This window comes from Thermobia domestica, chromosome 5 (genome assembly GCF_964235325.1).
Source record: "Thermobia domestica chromosome 5, izTheDome1.hap1.1, whole genome shotgun sequence".
Lineage (NCBI taxonomy): Eukaryota > Metazoa > Arthropoda > Insecta > Zygentoma > Lepismatidae > Thermobia > Thermobia domestica.
Window position 1 is genome coordinate 94,264,784 of NC_137458.1, and position 19,531 is coordinate 94,284,314.

General features: G+C 35.3%; 1 protein-coding gene across 1 annotated transcript in view; it reads left to right on the forward strand.

Annotated features, from left to right (window-relative positions):
- Positions 1-1,161: 1,161 nt before the first annotated feature.
- Positions 1,162-19,531, forward strand: part of Ctu2 (Cytosolic thiouridylase subunit 2) — a gene marked incomplete at its 5' end in the record, with an annotated part of 34,558 nt that continues 16,188 nt past the window's right edge. The window contains 6 exons of the mRNA XM_081757525.1: positions 1,162-1,217; positions 4,401-4,475; positions 8,445-8,644; positions 10,209-10,467; positions 15,091-15,226; positions 16,175-16,306. Coding sequence (XP_081613651.1) covers positions 1,162-1,217; positions 4,401-4,475; positions 8,445-8,644; positions 10,209-10,467; positions 15,091-15,226; positions 16,175-16,306 — 858 coding nt within the window. The remainder of the gene's footprint in view (positions 1,218-4,400; positions 4,476-8,444; positions 8,645-10,208; positions 10,468-15,090; positions 15,227-16,174; positions 16,307-19,531) is intronic.

Sequence of the window (19,531 nt, forward strand, 5' to 3'; positions counted from 1 at the left end):
ATCCATCTATTTAGCAGAAAGCTGGGCAATTCGCACGGCATTAAAGTCGCCCTACAATGAAAACTACTTATCGTGGGTATTTGTACTGATAGCCTTAGTGCGTTAGAAGGAATATGTAGAACCCCATGGACATCTGCCAATACATGGTTACACATCAATATTCGTCAGCAGCTTCGAATATTACGGTACATAACAATCATGAAGTGGTTACGTTAATTCATACGCCTTCCCACTGCGACATCCCCGGGAACGAAGTTAGCGATATCCTAAGCAGATATGCAACACAACATGGCACACCGATTGATCTCCGGCTCCCAGCATCTTTCGCCGAGATGCTGCTCCAGAAACGGCAAACCGAATGGCGAACCTACCAACAACAACAACGATCAGGACCAGGGATTTATTATTGGCAGCTAGAACCGATTCCCATCACGAGAAAATGGGAGGCCCCTCATAATTGGACAAGAAAACATCATTGTTTATATTCTCGCCTTCGTCTACATACTGCTCAGATTCCCATCCAGCAATATAAACAGCAGCAGCGCCCTTCATGTTTTTGTTATTGTGGAAAAAATGAAGGTTCTATCGACTACCTGATCTTTCAGTGCTCTCTAACGCCTGGTTACCTTCCGATACTCAACACAGTCATTCATTCTGTTTATTTCACTAGCCCCGTAACAGTGTCTTTCTTACTAGCTAACAAAATCCATCTCGTTCTTTATCTCCTACAATATTACACAGTGAACAACTACGACTTGTAACAGTGTCAAAGTGATCAACAGTGCAGTGCTCTTGTTATTCATAGCAGTTTGTAATATATAGTTTCTTCGACATAGTGTTCCACATCAAGTGATTGTTTCGATTGTGTTTACTTATTTTGTTCCCGAATTCATCCTGGACCATTAATCTCTACAAGTATATATCACCATTTTACCGTCTGTATTGCTCAACGAACGAGTTCCTGGAGCATCAAAACATTGAGAGAGAAAGAGTGAGATACAAGACAAGAAGAGAAGATAATACAAGACAAGACAAAATTCTGCAAAAAGCATAATGTGTACACTTAATGACGATATTTATGTTGATTGTTCGAAAGATAGTCGTTTAAAATTTACGTATGTAATTTTCCTTCTAAAGTTAAATTAATTTATTACTTTTTGGTTCAGATTCAGAATACAGGGATACTTTTATGAAAATCAGTTAATTCAGATTAAAAGGTAAGAGTGCACTTTGTACACAAGTGATTTTTATGTATATTTTAGTTTCTCCTCCAGTCTTGCAAACATAAGATCTGCAGTATTACTTACTTCACAAAACAGCTGTGCGAGCGGTGGGGGTTCGAAACCCCGCAGGGCTCGTTTAACTATTGGATCCTATGAATGTACTGTATAAAGTGCACTCTTATCAAAAGAATATTGGGAGTATGTTTAGCAGAAGGGGTCTAGAAGCATGTAAAAAACAAAATTTACAGGAGAAATTGATGATGCAAGTACTTAGAATTAACATGATGTAACCAAATCTAACCTAAACTAACTTAAGGTAACCTGAACTAATCTAAACTAACCTAATATTAGTAGAAATAAGTAAAATCCTATCAGTTTTTGGAAAATTATGCTGGACTCCAACACTAACATAACATAAACTAGCCTAATGTGAACAGAAATTACCAAAATTATAGAAAAAAAAAAAGCTGGACCCCTTCTGCTAAACATAGGCCGAATATTGTGCTAAGACCTTATTTATGTATCGGAGAATACGGTATGTAAGTCATGTATAAACAAAGGAACAGCATTACAATAATGGTTGATACAATTTTTATGAAAGGTTCACTGTTATATGAGTACGTTTCCGTATTCTTAAATCTACCATATTTTGGGTTAAGTGCTGTATGGCCGGTCCAATTTTAAGAAATTTACGTAGTTAATTGAATAATTTATTTAAGTTTTTTTTAGGAAGAATGAGTGAGAGTTGGGAAGGTTCTAGAACACTGGTCCCCCTTTACACAACTAATGAGATATATTTTACGTGCCTCGTTTTGGTTCCTTTTCATTGTTCATCTTCTTCATCGTTAAAATATATTACCGAAACTAAGAACGCTGAACTTCAATCATTGAACAGTCCACTGCTATGTTTGTTTACTTCGCTATCTAGTATCTTCTAGTGATCTATTTCTTGATTCTATTGTATTTGTATGTGTGTGGGGGTTTTGTGAGTTTACAACATGTTTTTTGTAGTATACATTGTGGTGTTCTTTCTTTGAAATTTATTTGTTCGCAATGGGTATATCGTTTTGCATTGTCTCATGCTACTTATGTTCCTGGTTAGTTTTGTTTTTTAGGGCAAGTTAGGTGAATCACGACAAAATAAATTATTTTAAATTATTAATTAACCAAATGTCCACTTACATTGAAGGATTTCTTCGGCATTACTCCAGCAAACGGTTCTACCAAATATGTATACATTTCTTACATTTTTAGATTGGCCTAGAAGTTCGTATTTCCTTGTGCAAAGCGTGCACTAAATGAGGAATTCCTTTACTATTTGCTGATTGACTTCAGGAGAGCTCAGTAAACAGTTCAGTTGATTTTAAGTTTAACGTCCCGTTCAGCAACGAAGCTATATGAGACGTGGACCTACTGATTAACGTGGAATCCGAACCACATGAGCACCCGCCGGGAATCGAACCCGGGCCTCCCACCCCAACTCAGTGAACAGTGTAGGCATAAAAACTACAGTATAAAATACGAACCAACCTTTGTTAGGTGGACACTAAAATGCACGGATGCTATCTAACCGAGTCAGAACAGGCGCGTCAGCGACGTGGGGTATACGCATAAACAAGAGTAGTGTAAAAATATACATATACACACTTATACATACAATAATTTCATTAACACGTAAAATTCATTTCAATATGCTGTGCACTATAAGTAACTACTTATATTCACACTCTCATTGCTTCACGAAAAATGTTTCACATCGTATTTTACCTATAAATTTTATATTTGATAGAACCGTCTGCTCGAGTGAACCATTTCTTACCTCTGGTGCCTGAAATTCCTGGTTTGATCCCAACTTCCGCCAACTGGATCTTATAGACAAACACCATTTGCGTAACTTTCCTCCCACTTCCTTCATTCCACCATTTCATTAGCTTTTTTTAACGAGCTTAAGTTCCGCAAATGGGACCCAGAGTGTAGGAAAGATGAAGTACGGTAGGTAAGGTTAGTTTGGCAATGCAGAGTAAGCAAGTAGAGGCAACTCGTTGGAAATTTTGCAGGTACAGATAAAATATTTAATTCATAAAGGAAGAATGATAGTTAAGGAACTTATTTATTTAGGTGACCAGCCTCAAACTCGTAAATTAACCCTATATTTAATGTTTATAAGGAGGACTTCTATCTCAAATCATTGCGGAGACTCTCTGCACAGCGCACGAAACCAATATTTTATGTATACAAGTGTATCGCTACCATTACAAGCGCTATATGATCTCGTATAAGTGACAACCCACGTCAAGGTACTTGTAAATGAAACACAAACAGTATCCTAGTCTATTAACTTAACCTATCATCACCTCTAGTCTACTGTAATGTTTAGAAGTATTGGATCCGCTGTATAGTGAACTCCATTAAATGTAGTTATACTGCTTTTTAAAATAGTAGTGCAGATCCATCTTTATTTATTTATTATTGCGTTTTCTAGAGTTCTCCTGTACAATTTTCTGTAAGCATTCTCTGCAGGTAAAGATCGAATTACCTTATGAAACGTTTTGTTCTTCAGGTGCAGGGATTCTTTAAAAGAAAAATAAAACACTAAGTAGGTGGATTCGCACTACAATTTTTTAAAATAATATTAAAAATGCGTTAATAATTTTTCTGTACATAAATGTAGTGTTGTTTTTCGCAAAATATAAAATAGTATTGTAACTTTTTTTCACACTCAATTCATCCTTAAAGACAAAAGCTTTTCTATTTACACATTCCATCCCCTTTTAAATACGTGAATATGTATCTTGTGTGCGTGCGTCATAACATATTTAGGATTACGTAAAAGTATGAAGAATTAGCAAGATAAATTTATTGTTCTTATTTTCCAGGTATTTATAGCAATTAAATATTTCTGCGTCACCAACCTCGTTTACACATTCCTTAACTTTTTTTGTTGTTGTTTAAGTGATGGTTTCTATAAGTAGATTGAGTGGATATTCAACATAATTAAAAAGATGAAATTTATGAGAGAGACTTTTGTCTATAATATGATCTATTAGATCGCTACAAGCTAATGCTTAACAGTTTTTCATCACTGGTAAGCAACACTACAAAACATATTTCTGTCACACTTTCATGTTCGTAATAATGTTTAAGAAAGAAAACTAAGAAAATTTTTCTTTGTTCCAGTTTAGAAACATCGTGCAAGAAATGCATTGAGAACAGAGCAGATTTGGTGCTAAGAGGCAAAGATGCATACTGCAGGTAAGCAGAACACCACAGGTTATTTAACACAGAAATATTTAACACTGTAAAGGCAAGATGTCTAAGTTGGTTTCATTTATTCTACTAATTTCAGTTCAGGAAGTTCCTCTTAAAAAGGAATTTCGTTTCTTGTACATTACTTTCCGTAATACGAAAACGCACTGGTTTAATCATAGTAAACGTGAACGAGTACACTTATGTGCCTTCCTTCTTCGTCAAGTATTACTCTCATACCAATAAAACTGGATCTTCCTTGTTTACACCACACTGTTCTTTGGTGGCATCAGTGGTGGTTTAAGAGTTCTACAATTAAAATTGAAGTACGCATCTTCATCCATATACACAAAAGCAATATAGAGCCCATGTGAGCATCACTATTGTCAAATCAAATTTATACTTTTTTTTTTTTTAATTCTCAAAAAGGGAGGAATTTTATACATTTCGATGTAATATAGAAATATAAAGTAGTATCTTGTCTTTAATGTATATAGAGCAAAAGTAATAAAGCTATTTGATATAAGCGTAACAGGTCAAGTTTCGTAATAGGTAATATTAGCCCATTTCCTACCCAAATCTCTCTTTACAGTGTTTAGTTTAGAACTTTTTGTCGTGAGGTAATAAGCCTAAAAAAACGTTTCTTTCAATCGTTGAAGTTCCCACGATGTAAAACCGTAATACCCTACAGATAGCCTTTGTTTGGACAAGTCCGGAATAGCTTCTTTGTCACCTCGAGACGCCCCTAGATGTTTCTCTAGTCTGGTGCTGATATTTCTTTTGGTCATACCAATGTAATATATTAATGAAAGAAAGAAACATTCGATTTTAAACTTATTTTTTACACACCAAATTTTTTGTGGATGCGAATACAATAACATACAAAAAATTGATTGATTGGGCCGGGACTCGAACCCGAGATCTGTTCTAAATAAGAACCACATTGCTAAATAAGTGTGAGTCGATTGTTTCCTTCTTTCATTAATCTATGAAATCACAACCGTCAAACGGTGTTCTCAATATATGGACACTGGGTTGTCCAAGAGCAGCAGCTTAAGCTGTGATACAAGCCATGTGGTCTGAGTAGAGAGCACCGACTGCAGGAGTGGGAGAGTGTTTGGCTGTTCTGGGAAGCGAACTGGATGGCGTAGTGATCAACACGTATGCCTGAGATCCCGGGTTCGGGTAACGTCCAGTCAGTCACTTTTTCCCTCTTTGTATGTTGTACCAATGTAATAAGCTCAAAGACCTTTCCAAATTTTTAGGTTTCACACTGACTTTTAGGCTAGTTTTACGGAAGCATTTATCGTAGCATTTCCCGTAGCAGATGTGCTGCCAAAAATTTCATATAATATTCTATGACATCAAAAGTATATGGTGCTTTTAAACGGTAGCATTTTGATAAACATCTGCCGTGACGTAGCAAACAAATCACTGGAGAAGAGCGCAATTATGGCTCGGAAATTAAGCGTGAGATAGCTAAAGCTATAGTAATTGTAACAACAGTTCTCGCCGGTCATATTACAAAACGAAAATCACAAAGAAGTGTGTGAGCAAAGAGCATCACTACTCCAACTCATTTTTCTTTACTAGAATTCCATTTCCCACACAAAACAAAGAGCATGGATATTTGGCACAAAATCTTTTGCTTCTTTTTAACACACCACGGACCAGAAATGCTGGGGGAAAATGCTGCGAAATAGAGCAGGTTCTATCGACAAGAAATGCCATAGGATATGCCATGGCATGGGAAATGCTATAGCATTTGCTACTTTACACGGTAGTATATCGATGATACGATTTTTGCTACGATAAATGCTTCCGTCTAAAACTAGCCTTAAGTTATGATTCACTGCAATTTTTGTTAGTCTGTATACCGATTTTTTTTTTTTTTTTTCACGTATCAGCTACTAGCAGTAGGTTTCTAACTTTTGCTTGGAATTGATTTTGTGTCTTATGAAAAATAACATCCAAGTAAGTGATGATTTATTTTCATCCGACTGAAGCGTAAATTTAATTTAAATTTATTTGTTTCAGCTTGCTTATTGGAAATTGAAATAGGTCGTCAAACTTGTAAATTATAAGTGTGTCATCTGTGCGTAATGAATATATCTGATGTATCTTAATTTCAGGTTCTCCAAATTGGCTTTAAAGTTATCGATTACTATATTTGCTATAGTTGGGATAGTGGGTTTCCCGTAGATAGCCCATCTTTTTATCAATAACAATTATCTTTGTATTTAAAATAATTATTAAGTAAGCACACCTCTAGAATTTTGTGATTTCATAAATTTCAAGATCACTGATTTTTTATTTTTATTTTATCTGAACCAATTTTAGGTGCTACAAGTAGCTAGTGTAATTGATATAGAATTGAACATATCTGTAATGTCTAGGGAAGCAATTTTCTATTGATTGGCGTTCACTAACGCATACACTTCTCTCTTAACTTCTTAACTTCGCAAATTCATTTGGAATAGGTAATTCTATTGTGTGAGAGTTTACATAAATTTAAATATAATGGGGCAATAATATAATTATGTTTTACTCCCACAAAAATTTAGTATATTCAAGAAATATTCGGCGTCACTTTAAAAAATATGTTACTGAAATTTAGAGGGTTCCACTCATATTCATAGAAGAAGGAAGCGAAGAACCTTTTTGCATAACATGTATTAAAAGCCTGTGTGTTCCTTGTAAAAGGTTATTTGTATGTGTATCCGAAATATTGGACGGTCTTCTGCTTTTTCTAATTTTGAAATATATATTTCATACGTTCCATTAGTCAATCTAAAAGAACGATTTCAACCGTACGCTAACCGTAATTTTAAATATATGGGATTTACTATGTTGCAATGAGTTTTTGTGCATAATTTAGATGTAAATTTGTTCTGTCTACTGAACGTCAAATCAAGGAAATCCAATCCATTTTTGATAATGAGTCGTAAATTTAATTTTTGAATTATTAAGTTTCTTAAGAGAACTTCAATTGTTCTTCAATTTGTTTAAGAAGACTGCAATTGTTCTTCAGTTCCATAGACTATAACTGTGAATCTACATATCTATAGTATTTGATATATTTAAACAATCCTGTCTTCAATGTTTTGCATTCATAATGATTTTGACCAATAACGGATATAAAGAATTACTCATGGTAATCCTTATATCAGTTCAATAATAAAATTATTAGTATGTAAACATATCTTCAACAATTTTGTTGTTTCATAGCTTACTAGATCATTAAATTTGTTCTGCTATAATAATTATTGAGTGAATTCTGAGGTTAAGTTTATCGAGATAGAAATGTCAATTATACCTATATAAATGGTAATTTTAGTTTTTTCGTATTCATTAGGGAGCGAAGCAATTTTCGGGAACAGGGAAAAATTCGCTGTTTTGGATGATTTACCTAAATCTACCAATATTCTATCAATGTACTTATTTAAGCATTTGCTAAGAGGTAAGTAGGGTGTAGTTTCCTAGAGACAGTTGTTGTAATCAGGGTGCGAATTGGCGGGGGGGATGCCAGGGATTTCCCCCCCTGACAAAAATCTTTCCCACCCTGGAGAAGAAAAATTTTATCCCTGGCAGGGATAACTTTTTCCCCCTCTGGAGTATTTTTAAATGGACATAAAGATAAGATAGAAAAAGGGAACAATTCTTACTTTGCGTAGCTAACCTAAATATTACTTGAGTGAAAAGATCTCACATTTCAACTGTTTTGTATTTCTTAGTATAGGCTATATATATATATATATATATATATATATATATATATATATATATATATATATATATATATATATATATATATATATGTGTGTGTGTGTGTGTGTGTTTGTGTGTGTGGGAGGACTGGGTGCGCATATGGGTGAAATTCATCCCCCCCTGGGAAAATTTTTCAATTCGCACACTGGTTGTAATTGGAACGCTCTTCTTTATGTAGTACTAATAATAATGTATTCTTTCCTGTAGAAGTTGTTTTCTCGTCTCAGCAACACATAAGTTTCGGGCCACATTGGGAAAGTCGAAAATTATGAAGCCAGGAGATCGAGTCCTTGTAGCTTTTTCTGGGAGCCACTCCTCTGTGGCTTTACTTCATCTGATCAGACAGGGCCTCGATGAGGCAGCACATAAGAGGATGCTCTTTATACCATTACTAGTGTATATTGACGGTGAGTTATTACTATTATTATTATTATACTATATGCTCATTAGCTCTGCTAGTATACACCACAAATGGCCATTTAGCACTTGTCTCACTTGAGCTCGGACTCAGTTGTTTGAAGTGGGCTTGCGCACGCTTGCGCTGAATTGAGCTCGAGTTCGATTCTGTAAAGTGCTCGCGCTCATTCCGGCTCACTCAGCTGAATAGGGCTTGCGTTTACTTGAGCTTTGGCTCAGTTCTCTGAGGTGGGCTCGCGCTCACTTCTGCTTGGGCTCAGTCTCACTCGAGCTCACAAAGTCAACTGAGCTCACCCTCAGGCTTATTTCCCTTGAGATCGCACTCATTTAGCAAGCTCAAGCCAGTTGAGGGCAAGTATGAGACACACGAACGCAGGGGTCGCGAGTTTTGATATTCTGTGAGTGAGTGCAAGTCCGACTGAAGACAGTGAGCCCAAGAGAAGCCAATGCAAAATATCCTTGTCTGCTCTACATGCATAAAACGCATAAGTGTACCATGGTTCGAAATTATCACAGTAGAAGAGGGGTATGTTAAACACTGTTAGCACTAGACTACGTCGACATAGAGTTTAGATCTTGGAATATTCATTATTACTAAACAAAGTGGAATTCCTATGACTGGCAAACACTAGTTCACTCGTTAATTACATAAGAAATATACGCTACGTATGAATCACTGCAATTCATTTGCAATCTTCTGACAATACTTAGGTAGTGTCACTTTAATCACACACACTGCGAGTAACTTATTAATGGGAATAGTTTTAGTAAATTCCTCCTACTTTCTCCAGGATTTCTCACCCTGAGTTAGACAGCAAAGCAACAGTTAGAGTAGTTTTACGAGACGATTGGCTGAAATATTAAATATAGAAACTGAACATTATAGAAAGAATTTATAGAAGTTTCGTTGTTGTCTGTTAAAGTATAGAGCTATGTACTCTCAGCAAGTTTTGAACCTAGAAGCATGTAAAGAAAGCAATCTCCCAGCCTTAGGCTATAAGTAGCGCAGAGGACTCTTTGAGTTAAAAGCAGTACTAGACTCATTTGAGGTTCCGCAGGCTTTTGTCCTTCAATATATATGAATAGTTGATTTGGATGAAATGGCCAAGTAACAAATGTGGAATGTTAGAAGAGATTTTTTAAAAAATTAGTTTTCGTCTATCTTCTCTTAGTTTGTTCTGTTTATATATATATATGGATATAAGCTTATCCGTATTTTGCCGTGTACTTTTTTAAACTAAAGCTAAGGCTATGTACTCCAGCAAAACACGCACAGAAAACGAGATCGCAAGCCTTAATGGCCAAACTATAGCCGAAATATGGAAATAAAGTGTGTTAAATCTAGAAATATGGAAACATATTATGGAAGTATTTTAAATATGGAAATAATCCCAAACATGGGGAAAAAACAATTAATTTGTAAGTCTCAAAATTCATACTGTACAAGAACCATGCCAGTTATTGGGTGAAACTGATACTGAAATATAACATAATTAAACTCTTCATTATGGAACTTAAATTTTAAGTAAGTGACAATGAAATTCTTCTTTGCAGAAGGTGCTGTTTTACAGCAAACAAAAGAAGAACGAAAACACTACATAGAAGAAATTGTGAAGGCGACAAAGAACTATAACATTCCACTCTTTGTAACAAGTTTAGATAAAATTTTCCAGGAAGATTGCAATAATTTATGCGATGATTCGGGATCTTATGATGTGTTGGTAGTGAATGAAGCTTATGAAGAGAAATTGAAGAAACTCTTTCAATCCGTATCCACTTTGACATCCAAAGAAGAACTACTATTGCGTCTCAGGTAAGAAATTAAAAAAGGAAATAGTTTTATTGTATAATGATGACAATTATTTGGTGTAGTTTCTTTTCGGTACAAATCTTTAAGATAAGAACATGATTCGCAGAAAATTGCTTTTTTAAGGAAACATTATCAGCGATCACGTGGTTTTCTTAAACCTACTCTTCTGCTTTCTGCTCTGACAAGATCAGATGTTGCTAATACTTGCTATAGAGTGCATTATTGGGAATCAAAATCTCTCTCGCTCTCTATATATACATATATAGTGACGGATCCAGGATATGATCAAGGGAGGAGCTAAACCATAGTTTGCCGCTTTATCCAGTGTATACCTAAGGGTCAAGGGAGGGGGGCTATAGCCCCTATAGCCCCCCTTGGATCCGCCCTTGTGTATATATATATATATATATATATATATATAGACAGAGAGAGAGACTTTTAAATTAAACTTTAAAAACTTATAATCACTTTCTAATAACTTGCATCTTCTTTCCTTAAAATATGGTTAATATGCATTCTTTGTCCTCATCCTAAACTACACTCTTTATGTGTTGTATATTCACTTACCACTTTTCTTTTCTTAGGTGTATTTTTGGAAAGCCTTGTTCTGTACATCAAATTTTCTCTAATGTTCGGAACTCAGATTTTTGTTATATAAAAATGTGTACTTACCGAAAGAATATTGCCGGAAAAAAATAAAGATACTATGTCAGTTTATGGAGCGTTGTTCTTTATAATTATACATTTTACATTCATTTAAATGTTTGTATTTTCCGAATGCTGTCAATAAGCTGTCCCTTTAATTTGATTGTGTCTTGTCCGTGTTATTACAACTAATAAGATTCCTACCAATAATACGTTAATTTTTTTTGTGTTTAATTTAAAAGTGTGTTCAGAATACTTGAATATATTCCTTCAGTTATAGGACTAGGACAACGATAATGTTTTTCTTATGATTTCTAGCCTACATCTCAAAGCCACGGGTCTATGGCCACAAAGGGGATCGAAACATGTAGTGGAAGTTCAACTCTTTATGTAAAAGATAGTCCGAGGTGCATGGTAAGATTTTGATTTTAGATGAAGTATTGTTAAGACTTCGATAACACGTGACTGATAGTTATTGAACATGTGACCTTTATCTTTGTTCTTGTGTAGGACGATCAAGTTTTGATGTAGCGAGGTCTTAATGCATTGGATGAGTCAAGTACTAGGGTCGTTCAAGGTTGACCGGGACTTTTATTTCTTCAGATGAAACAGATAGCGCAAGAAGCACCAAACTATGTCAGCTTTTCAAAGTATTCTCCGTGTGCGTCGAGGCACCGTTGCCATCGTTGTGGCAGCTCCCTGATCCCTTTGGCGTGGAAAGAACTTGGTTGTTGTCGTAGCCACTGGAGGACATCGTTCCGCAGTGCTTCATCTATCGTGAATTTTTTCCCTCCCAGATAATCTTTAAGGGGTGCAAACAATGATAATCACTGGGGGCTAAATCTGGATAAGACAAAGACTCGATAAGACAAACAGATGCAGAAGCTGTTCACAGACTGTCATGCGTGTCCACTTCTGATCAAATGACAGCTGGCGAGGGGAACCCACCTTGCACAGATTTTGCAGAAGCGTAAGTGATCGTGAATGATTGTCTCAACACCCCCGACACTGATATTCACCTCGGCAACAATAATCCCGCACTGTTACTCGCCGGTTGTCAAGAATCATTTGCTCAACACGTGCGATATTCACTGGTGTGACTGCTGTCGGGCGAATGTGTCCATGCGCTTCATTTGTCACCAGCTCCCGTCCTTCGCGAAACTGTTCACACCATTCGTACACTCTTGTCCGTGACCATCGTTTGTTCACCATACTGTGCTTGCAATCTTCTGAAAATCTCAGCTGGTTTAACTTTCTCCTTCACGAGAAATTTGATTACACACCGCTGTTCCACAGCCACAGACACACTGCTTGACGTCATGTTCACTGCAACTGCTGACATGCGCTAAATACGTCATGCCGGGCGCTAGTTACTCGAGAAGGAATACGTTACGTCACCCGCAAGTTTCATCATGATCCGGCTATTCATCGATTATTTACGTACGAAAATCCGGGTCAACCTTGAACGACTCATGTAATATGGGCACTTCACTTAAAAAAGGAAGCTCGCCTTTTCAAGGAATGTAGTGCTGGGTGGTATTGATCAAGAGTTAAAAGTTCAAAATTTTTTGAGATTGGCATTTTTGAATATTTTTTTTCATTAAAAAAAAATCAAGACTGCAGCACGAGAACTTAGACACGTATTTCTAAAAAGTCAGTAAATTATTATCTTTCTAATAAAACAAAAGAGAGCAAAATATCTTGAACTGTTCCATTTTAATATTTTGGTGAAAATCGCGTGTGAGAAATTGGGGCCCGAAGCGCCATCTTTGGCAACCTGTATCTCGGACCAGGATTTTTTTTTGGGGGGGGGGGAAGATAACAGAAAAAAAAACGGTTTATTACTTTGTTGTGAATTCTAATATCTCAGACTATTAAAGTAACCCCACAGCCTAAATTGATATGGACTATGTCATTAAGTCGCGATAAATGTCTTGTTTCAATTCAAGTAGTAGTTCGACTTCTATAATTCCATATCACCTCACAAAACAGAAGGAACAGCAGAGACCCCTCTTCCTTATCTATCTATCTATCTATCTATCTATCTATCTATATATATATATATATATATATATATATATATATATATATATATATATATATATATATATATATATATATATATATATTCTTAGAATACCTAGAAATAGAAGCTGAACTAAAAACCAATTCAGTGCCTTTTATGGACGCTTTCTCTTGTTGAAAAAGGATTTCACATGACTCGGATTTCTAACCGAACTCATGCTCATGATTTGGTTATTATTATAACCATAAAATTAATATTATTTCAGCCACTAAGCGAGCAAATATATTCATGCAAAATAAAATTACTTTTTATCGACCATTGTACGTATTTGCTATTCGTTACTTTATATAATTTATTGAAAACATACGATATCTTAAAATATATTTGGTCTAGGAATTAATTCGTGCGGTTGGTACGCACACATTGAAGCTGTAGTACAAACACAAAATACATAAATACCTTAAGAAAAATATTGTCCATCGCTAGCCACCTCTTTCGCCCATCTGTCAGGCAATGTACGGATTCCGTGGCGAAAGAAGTCCTCATCCTTGGAAGCGATCCAGTCAGAGACCCATGTTTCGATATCTTCTGAAGAAGTAAACCGCTGTCCAATCAAATCGTTGTTCATGCAATCGAACAAGTAGTAGTCCGAAGGAGCAACGTCTGGTGAATACGGCGGGTGGGGTAAAACTTCCCATCCGACATTTTCTAAATAGGTTTTGACCGGTTTTGCGACATGTGGGCGAGCGTTATCATGTTGAACAATAAGTTTATCATGTCTGTTCTCCCATTCTGGTCGTGTTCTGGCCAGAGCTTGCTTCAAACGCATTAATTGTTGTCTCCATTCATAGTTTCACCCGGTTGCAGCAGCTCATAGTACACCACACCTTTCATATCCCACCATATGCACAGCATAACCTTTGCACAGTGAAGATCTCGTTTTGGTTGTGATGGACCTGGTTCACCTGGTTTCACCCAGGCCTTTTTTCGTTTAGGGTTCTCGTAATGGATCCACTTCTCATCACCCGTAATAATTCGATGCAGAAACCCCTTTCTGCTCTGTCGTTGAAGCAGCAATTCGCAAATGGTTTTTCGTCTTTCAACGTCTCTGTCTTTCAATTCATGTGGAACCCAATGTGACATCTTTTGAATCATTCCCATGGCTTTCAAGCGTTTGGAGACTTGTTTGATCAACGCCTAATGCTGCTGCAAGTTGTTCCTGCGTTTGACACGAATCCTGCTCGAGCAATGCTGTCAATTCTTCGTCTTGAAATTTTTTTGGCTGTCCAGCTCGCTCTTGGTCTGCCAAGCCGAAACCACCACTTCTAAACCGTGCAAACCACTTCTGACACGTTCGCTCAGCTAGAGCATGGTCACCATACACTTCCACCAAAATACGATGACTTTCAGTCGCACTTTTCTGCATGTTAAAGTAATGCAGCAGGACACCCCGCAAAAACACTTTATCAGGCATAAATTGCGCCATGTTCACTTAACTACAAACTGGTGTTGTTGACGCTTTAATCCACTGCCCTATACTACGAACGATACGCGATGACAGGGGTTTGCAACACATGTGTGGATACACGGAACTGTGGGACGCTCCGTTCGTTGCGCCATCTCTTGTCCACCCGCACGAATTAATTCCTAGACCAAATAATACTAAATTCAAAAATTAACATGTTTCTCCGGTAATATTCTTTCCATGAGCGTCAGTTCATATGTCTTGTTTTACAGTTGCCTAGCTACTGCCATTGTTCTGAAACAAGTTACAAGAAGCGAGGGTAGTTTCGTGAGTATTCTGTTATCTGAAATTTGTCACAAAAACAAAGCAAGGTGTGCATTGTTGAGTGCAAATTAATGAACTACGACTAAGAATTGATTCCAGGAATTTGTGTTTCCAGTTGTTCTATGAAATAATGCGATGTAGTGATTCATTTACATTTGTTTGAAAGGCAGATGCTGTTAATAAGAGTGGCAAGAGAGTTAAATTGTCTGAAAGTCTTTATGGCTGATTCTGGAACAGATTTAGCAATCAAGATCCTTTCGAACGTAGCGACAGGAAAAGGAGCTCATCTGCCGTTGGATGTTGTAAGTAGTAGTCGTTAATGTCTGTTTGTAGCTTTTATTTTCTATTGAATATTTTATTAATAGAATAACATCTATAATGTGTGAGAGGTAATGTTTCTTCAGATATTATTACAGTTCAAAAACTGTATTCTACTGCATCTTCAATAACAATATAGTTCATTTTCGTATAAGATTAGCGATATATGACTTTAAGGCAATCATAAAATGAGGTTAACTATTTTCCACTGATGACTGAAGGAACTTGACTGACACATGATGACAACTAGTAAATTAAACTCACAAATGCATGTAATTATTTAATAATGCCGAAATTTTTGATAGCTCCCACTTTCGTCAGGGCTTATTTATCACATAAACTCATACTGCAGATTCAGTCACGTGTCTTGGCTTCTATTATATAGTATGAAAAAAAGTGAGGTAAAGCTTACCTCTAACATTCTGAAAACAAATCAGACATCATAGCAAGGTTGATAGTTTGTAGCATCCGCTGACGAAATTGGGGGTTTCCATCGAAAATTTCGTATTTTATTAAATATTTAGAATCTCCTAAGTTTAATTTTGCTAGAACCAAAGAATGTTTTGAGTAATTACAACAATTTTAACAAGTAATTTCATAATCATTTGTTTCGCAAATTTATGTACAAAATAAACAAAAATTATAGGGATATTTTCGGAACTTTGTATAGATGTCTACTTACAAGTAAACTTAATTGTATCTAGATCTTGAAGGTGGTTATTATTATTATTATTATTATTATTATTATTATTTTAGTAGTAGTAGTAGTAGTAAGAGGAGGAGGAGGTGGTGGTGGTGGTGGTGGTAGTAGTATTGTTGTTTTCTTCTTCCAGTGTTTGGTTATTGTAGAGTAGAGTATAATTTAAAGTGTATAACATTCATTTATCTTTTCAAATATTTCTCTTAAAATAGTATTCTGTTTTGCTTTTCAGGGTTTTATAGACTCCCGGGATACGAATGTAATGATACTTCGACCGATGAGGGACTTTATGAGAAAGGAGGTGGCATTCTATAATATATTTAATAACATTGAACCTGTTGTTATTCCGTCCTTGAAAACAAAGGTTTGTGCGTATATATATTTAAATTGCTTAGCAGGAAGTACGAAAACTATCACACAATAGTAAAGAATGTACAGTAGAAGCGATTTCGCTAAATGGTTTGACACATAAGGACGAGAAGGACTAGGAAGAAAAGTTTAGATAAACGGAGCCTAGATAATTAATGACATGGCATCATAAATAATAATAGTTTCCAGTAGAAAAATATATTGATTTTCATTAACCAAAAATGCTACACAAAAATCATATAGAAATTTGAAATCCAAGTCAATAATTATGTAATTTTCGTATGTATTTCACATAACAACAGAGTGGATTCCGAAATTAAACTATGTTTCAAGATTTGATTATTTCTCAGTTTTTCATTAATTCAGTAGTTGTGAACATATTAAAAATATTAACAACATAATTCAATGTTAAAAGTTATTATTGCTTTTATTGTGCATTTACTAATATTCACAACTCAAAACTATCGTAATTACTCAACGCAGATTAAGCTATCTCTGATTCACAAGTCGTGTAAATGTGAAATTAGTCAGCAACAGTTGTACAGTGAGTGTATTTGAGAAGCTATTTGCCACTTCGTAGATTTTCAAGAAAAGTAGTTTTCGTGTTAAGTTCTTTACAGAATTTAATATTTAATTGTAAGTTTTTCAAGTGCAAGGAATTTGGTTATCAGGATTTATGACAACGTTCGTCAGTTACTCTCGTTCACAAGTTTGAGTTGACATTTTGAGAAGTGGAATAATTTGCCTGTAAGTCACCAGTTCAACTGATAAAGGTTGCAGAAATTACCGAAAGAGGCTCAATAAGTAGAGACACGATTTTGTGGTAAATAAAAATTCGCAATTTCGTTATAAAAAAATATGCGTAAAGCGGGATAAAATCGTGAATAAAAATTCAATGTAAGAACACTATTTTCCTTGGCAATTACAATTAGTTACCTTTTATTTCACCTTAATTTCCACTCATCAATCATCATGATATGAGCTTATGCACGACTGCATCAAACAATATTTGAGTTTTAAAAAAAATAACACTAAGGATCCTCACTGAATAAAAGTATCATTTAAAGAAAAAACACAGAGAACATTAATAGAAAAAAATAATCTTAGTGTTCACAGTTTACTGATGCAAATAACACTTAAGCATTGTTTCAATGTTTTCTGGTGTTAAATTGTTCTTTTGTCGGTAAGTATGTCATTGTAAGAAGAGAGAGCCCTCTCCACATCAATGTTCGAAACTGATATGTACACTCATGTCCAAAATGATTGTCGCATATCTATAACTATCTTCTTGCAAGACATAATTTGATAATGCTTTTGTAGGATACTTTTAATACTGATATTATGTGTTTAATCGGGAAATGAATATTTGTGGTAAATTTCATAGGGAAAGAATTATAAATACGAAAATTAGTATGAGCGAAACAAAATGTTGTTAAATGGACAAGAAAATTTTATTTTCGTTTTATTGTTCTTATTTACTGCTCTTTTGACATGAAATGTGTCACATACATGTCTTTGCCGATTATACACACACTAAAAATGTAAGAAATACGGGGCAAATTCGTTATCAGATTATATTCCTACAACAACATATTTATAGACATGCGACAATAATTTTGGACAGGAGTGTACATTAGTTGGAGACACTTTCCAGCGATTTCTGAATGCTCATTTAACATACCGCGCAACACTCTTTCCACACTATCGACTTCACCCCTAGATACCGTTTGGAGCTGGCATGTAAAATTTCAAAAAAATCATGGTGGTCTGTTTTCTCAAAAATGATAAATTTCATCACATTGCGTTGAAAAATTGCCACTTTTGAGTAAATTTCGTGGAATATCGGGACTTGTAAATTTCGCTAATTCGACAGAATTTCGCGTTTAATCGCGAGCGTTATATGGCCTAACAAATGGTGAAAAATATATATTTTAGGTACACAACGTTTTCGCACAAAACTGATACATTTCGCGTGTCAGCAAAAAATGTGTCTCTATCAATAAGTAATAAGTGTGAAATTACTACTATAATATACTGGGAGCGGCAAGTGACCATCTCTACTTATATAAATTTTTGTAATAGTTCTGAAATTACCATTGTTGACACTAAAATTACGGGACGAACACAGTGTGAAGAAAAGGTTTAAACCGTTGTGTGTCCCTTATTCTGTACTGACTCCCGAAGTGGTTGAAATTTACTACATTTTACGATATCAGTATTGATCCTTGTAGAGCAAATATAGTATAAATAGCCGGGAATGGTTTTCATATGAATTTACTGTTCCAATAGTAGTTTAAAAATCGGTTCTAAGTGCCTGTATTGAAATCCCAAATAACACAAGTTTATTACTCTGCTAGTCTAGCTAGTCTATTGATCTTCAGAGAGCAAAAATGGTAACAGATAGCTAGAAACTGTTCCTTTGGTGTGGATTTAGTGCCATGAAAATAGATTCAGTCTCGACTTCAATCTTTCTCTTGGAACCAGAAGTTGCAGAACTGCCAATTTTGGTTTTAATTTTCGCTTTTCATGGAATAAAAGCGGTAAGAGATAGCGAGAAATTACCACAGTATTACGAGTCAACCGTTATCTGGATTGGCAGCGCTAGTGATGTGAGGTGGAAAATTTTCCATTTCGGAAAATTTTCCGCTATATTTTTCCGGAAAATTTTCCGTTCTAAAAAAATTTCAGTAATCAAGTAACAATTCCTCAGCAATCATAAAATTGGTTGAAATCATGTATAGAAATGTAAAAAAGTGAAAGATCGTTTAAAGAATCTGAAAATTTTCATGGCTCACACAATTTTCAGTAGTATCTGGAACAAGTTAAACAATTTTTCATGAATAGAAATATTTTCTGTCTTATATGGAAAAATTGAAGAACTTTTTATGAGTCTGAAAATTTTCATCATTTAGAAGCCAAAAGTGAAATAACTTTTTGTGAATCGGAAAGGTTTATTGCTCTGTAGAAACAAGTGAAAGGAATTTTCATAGATCGGAAAATTTTCATCACTATGTGGAAAAGTGATGAAGTGTGGAGTGGAAAAAACTTTTCATAAGCCGGACAATTTTGGATATTATGTATAGTGATGTTAGGTGGAAAATTTTCATCTATATATTACTGCACATTCAGCTACAAAATTGAATTTCTGTAGAGGAAAGTTAGTCAGCAACAAATTATAATTTTCCAATTAGCTTTCGGGAACCGGAAAATTTTCTAATAT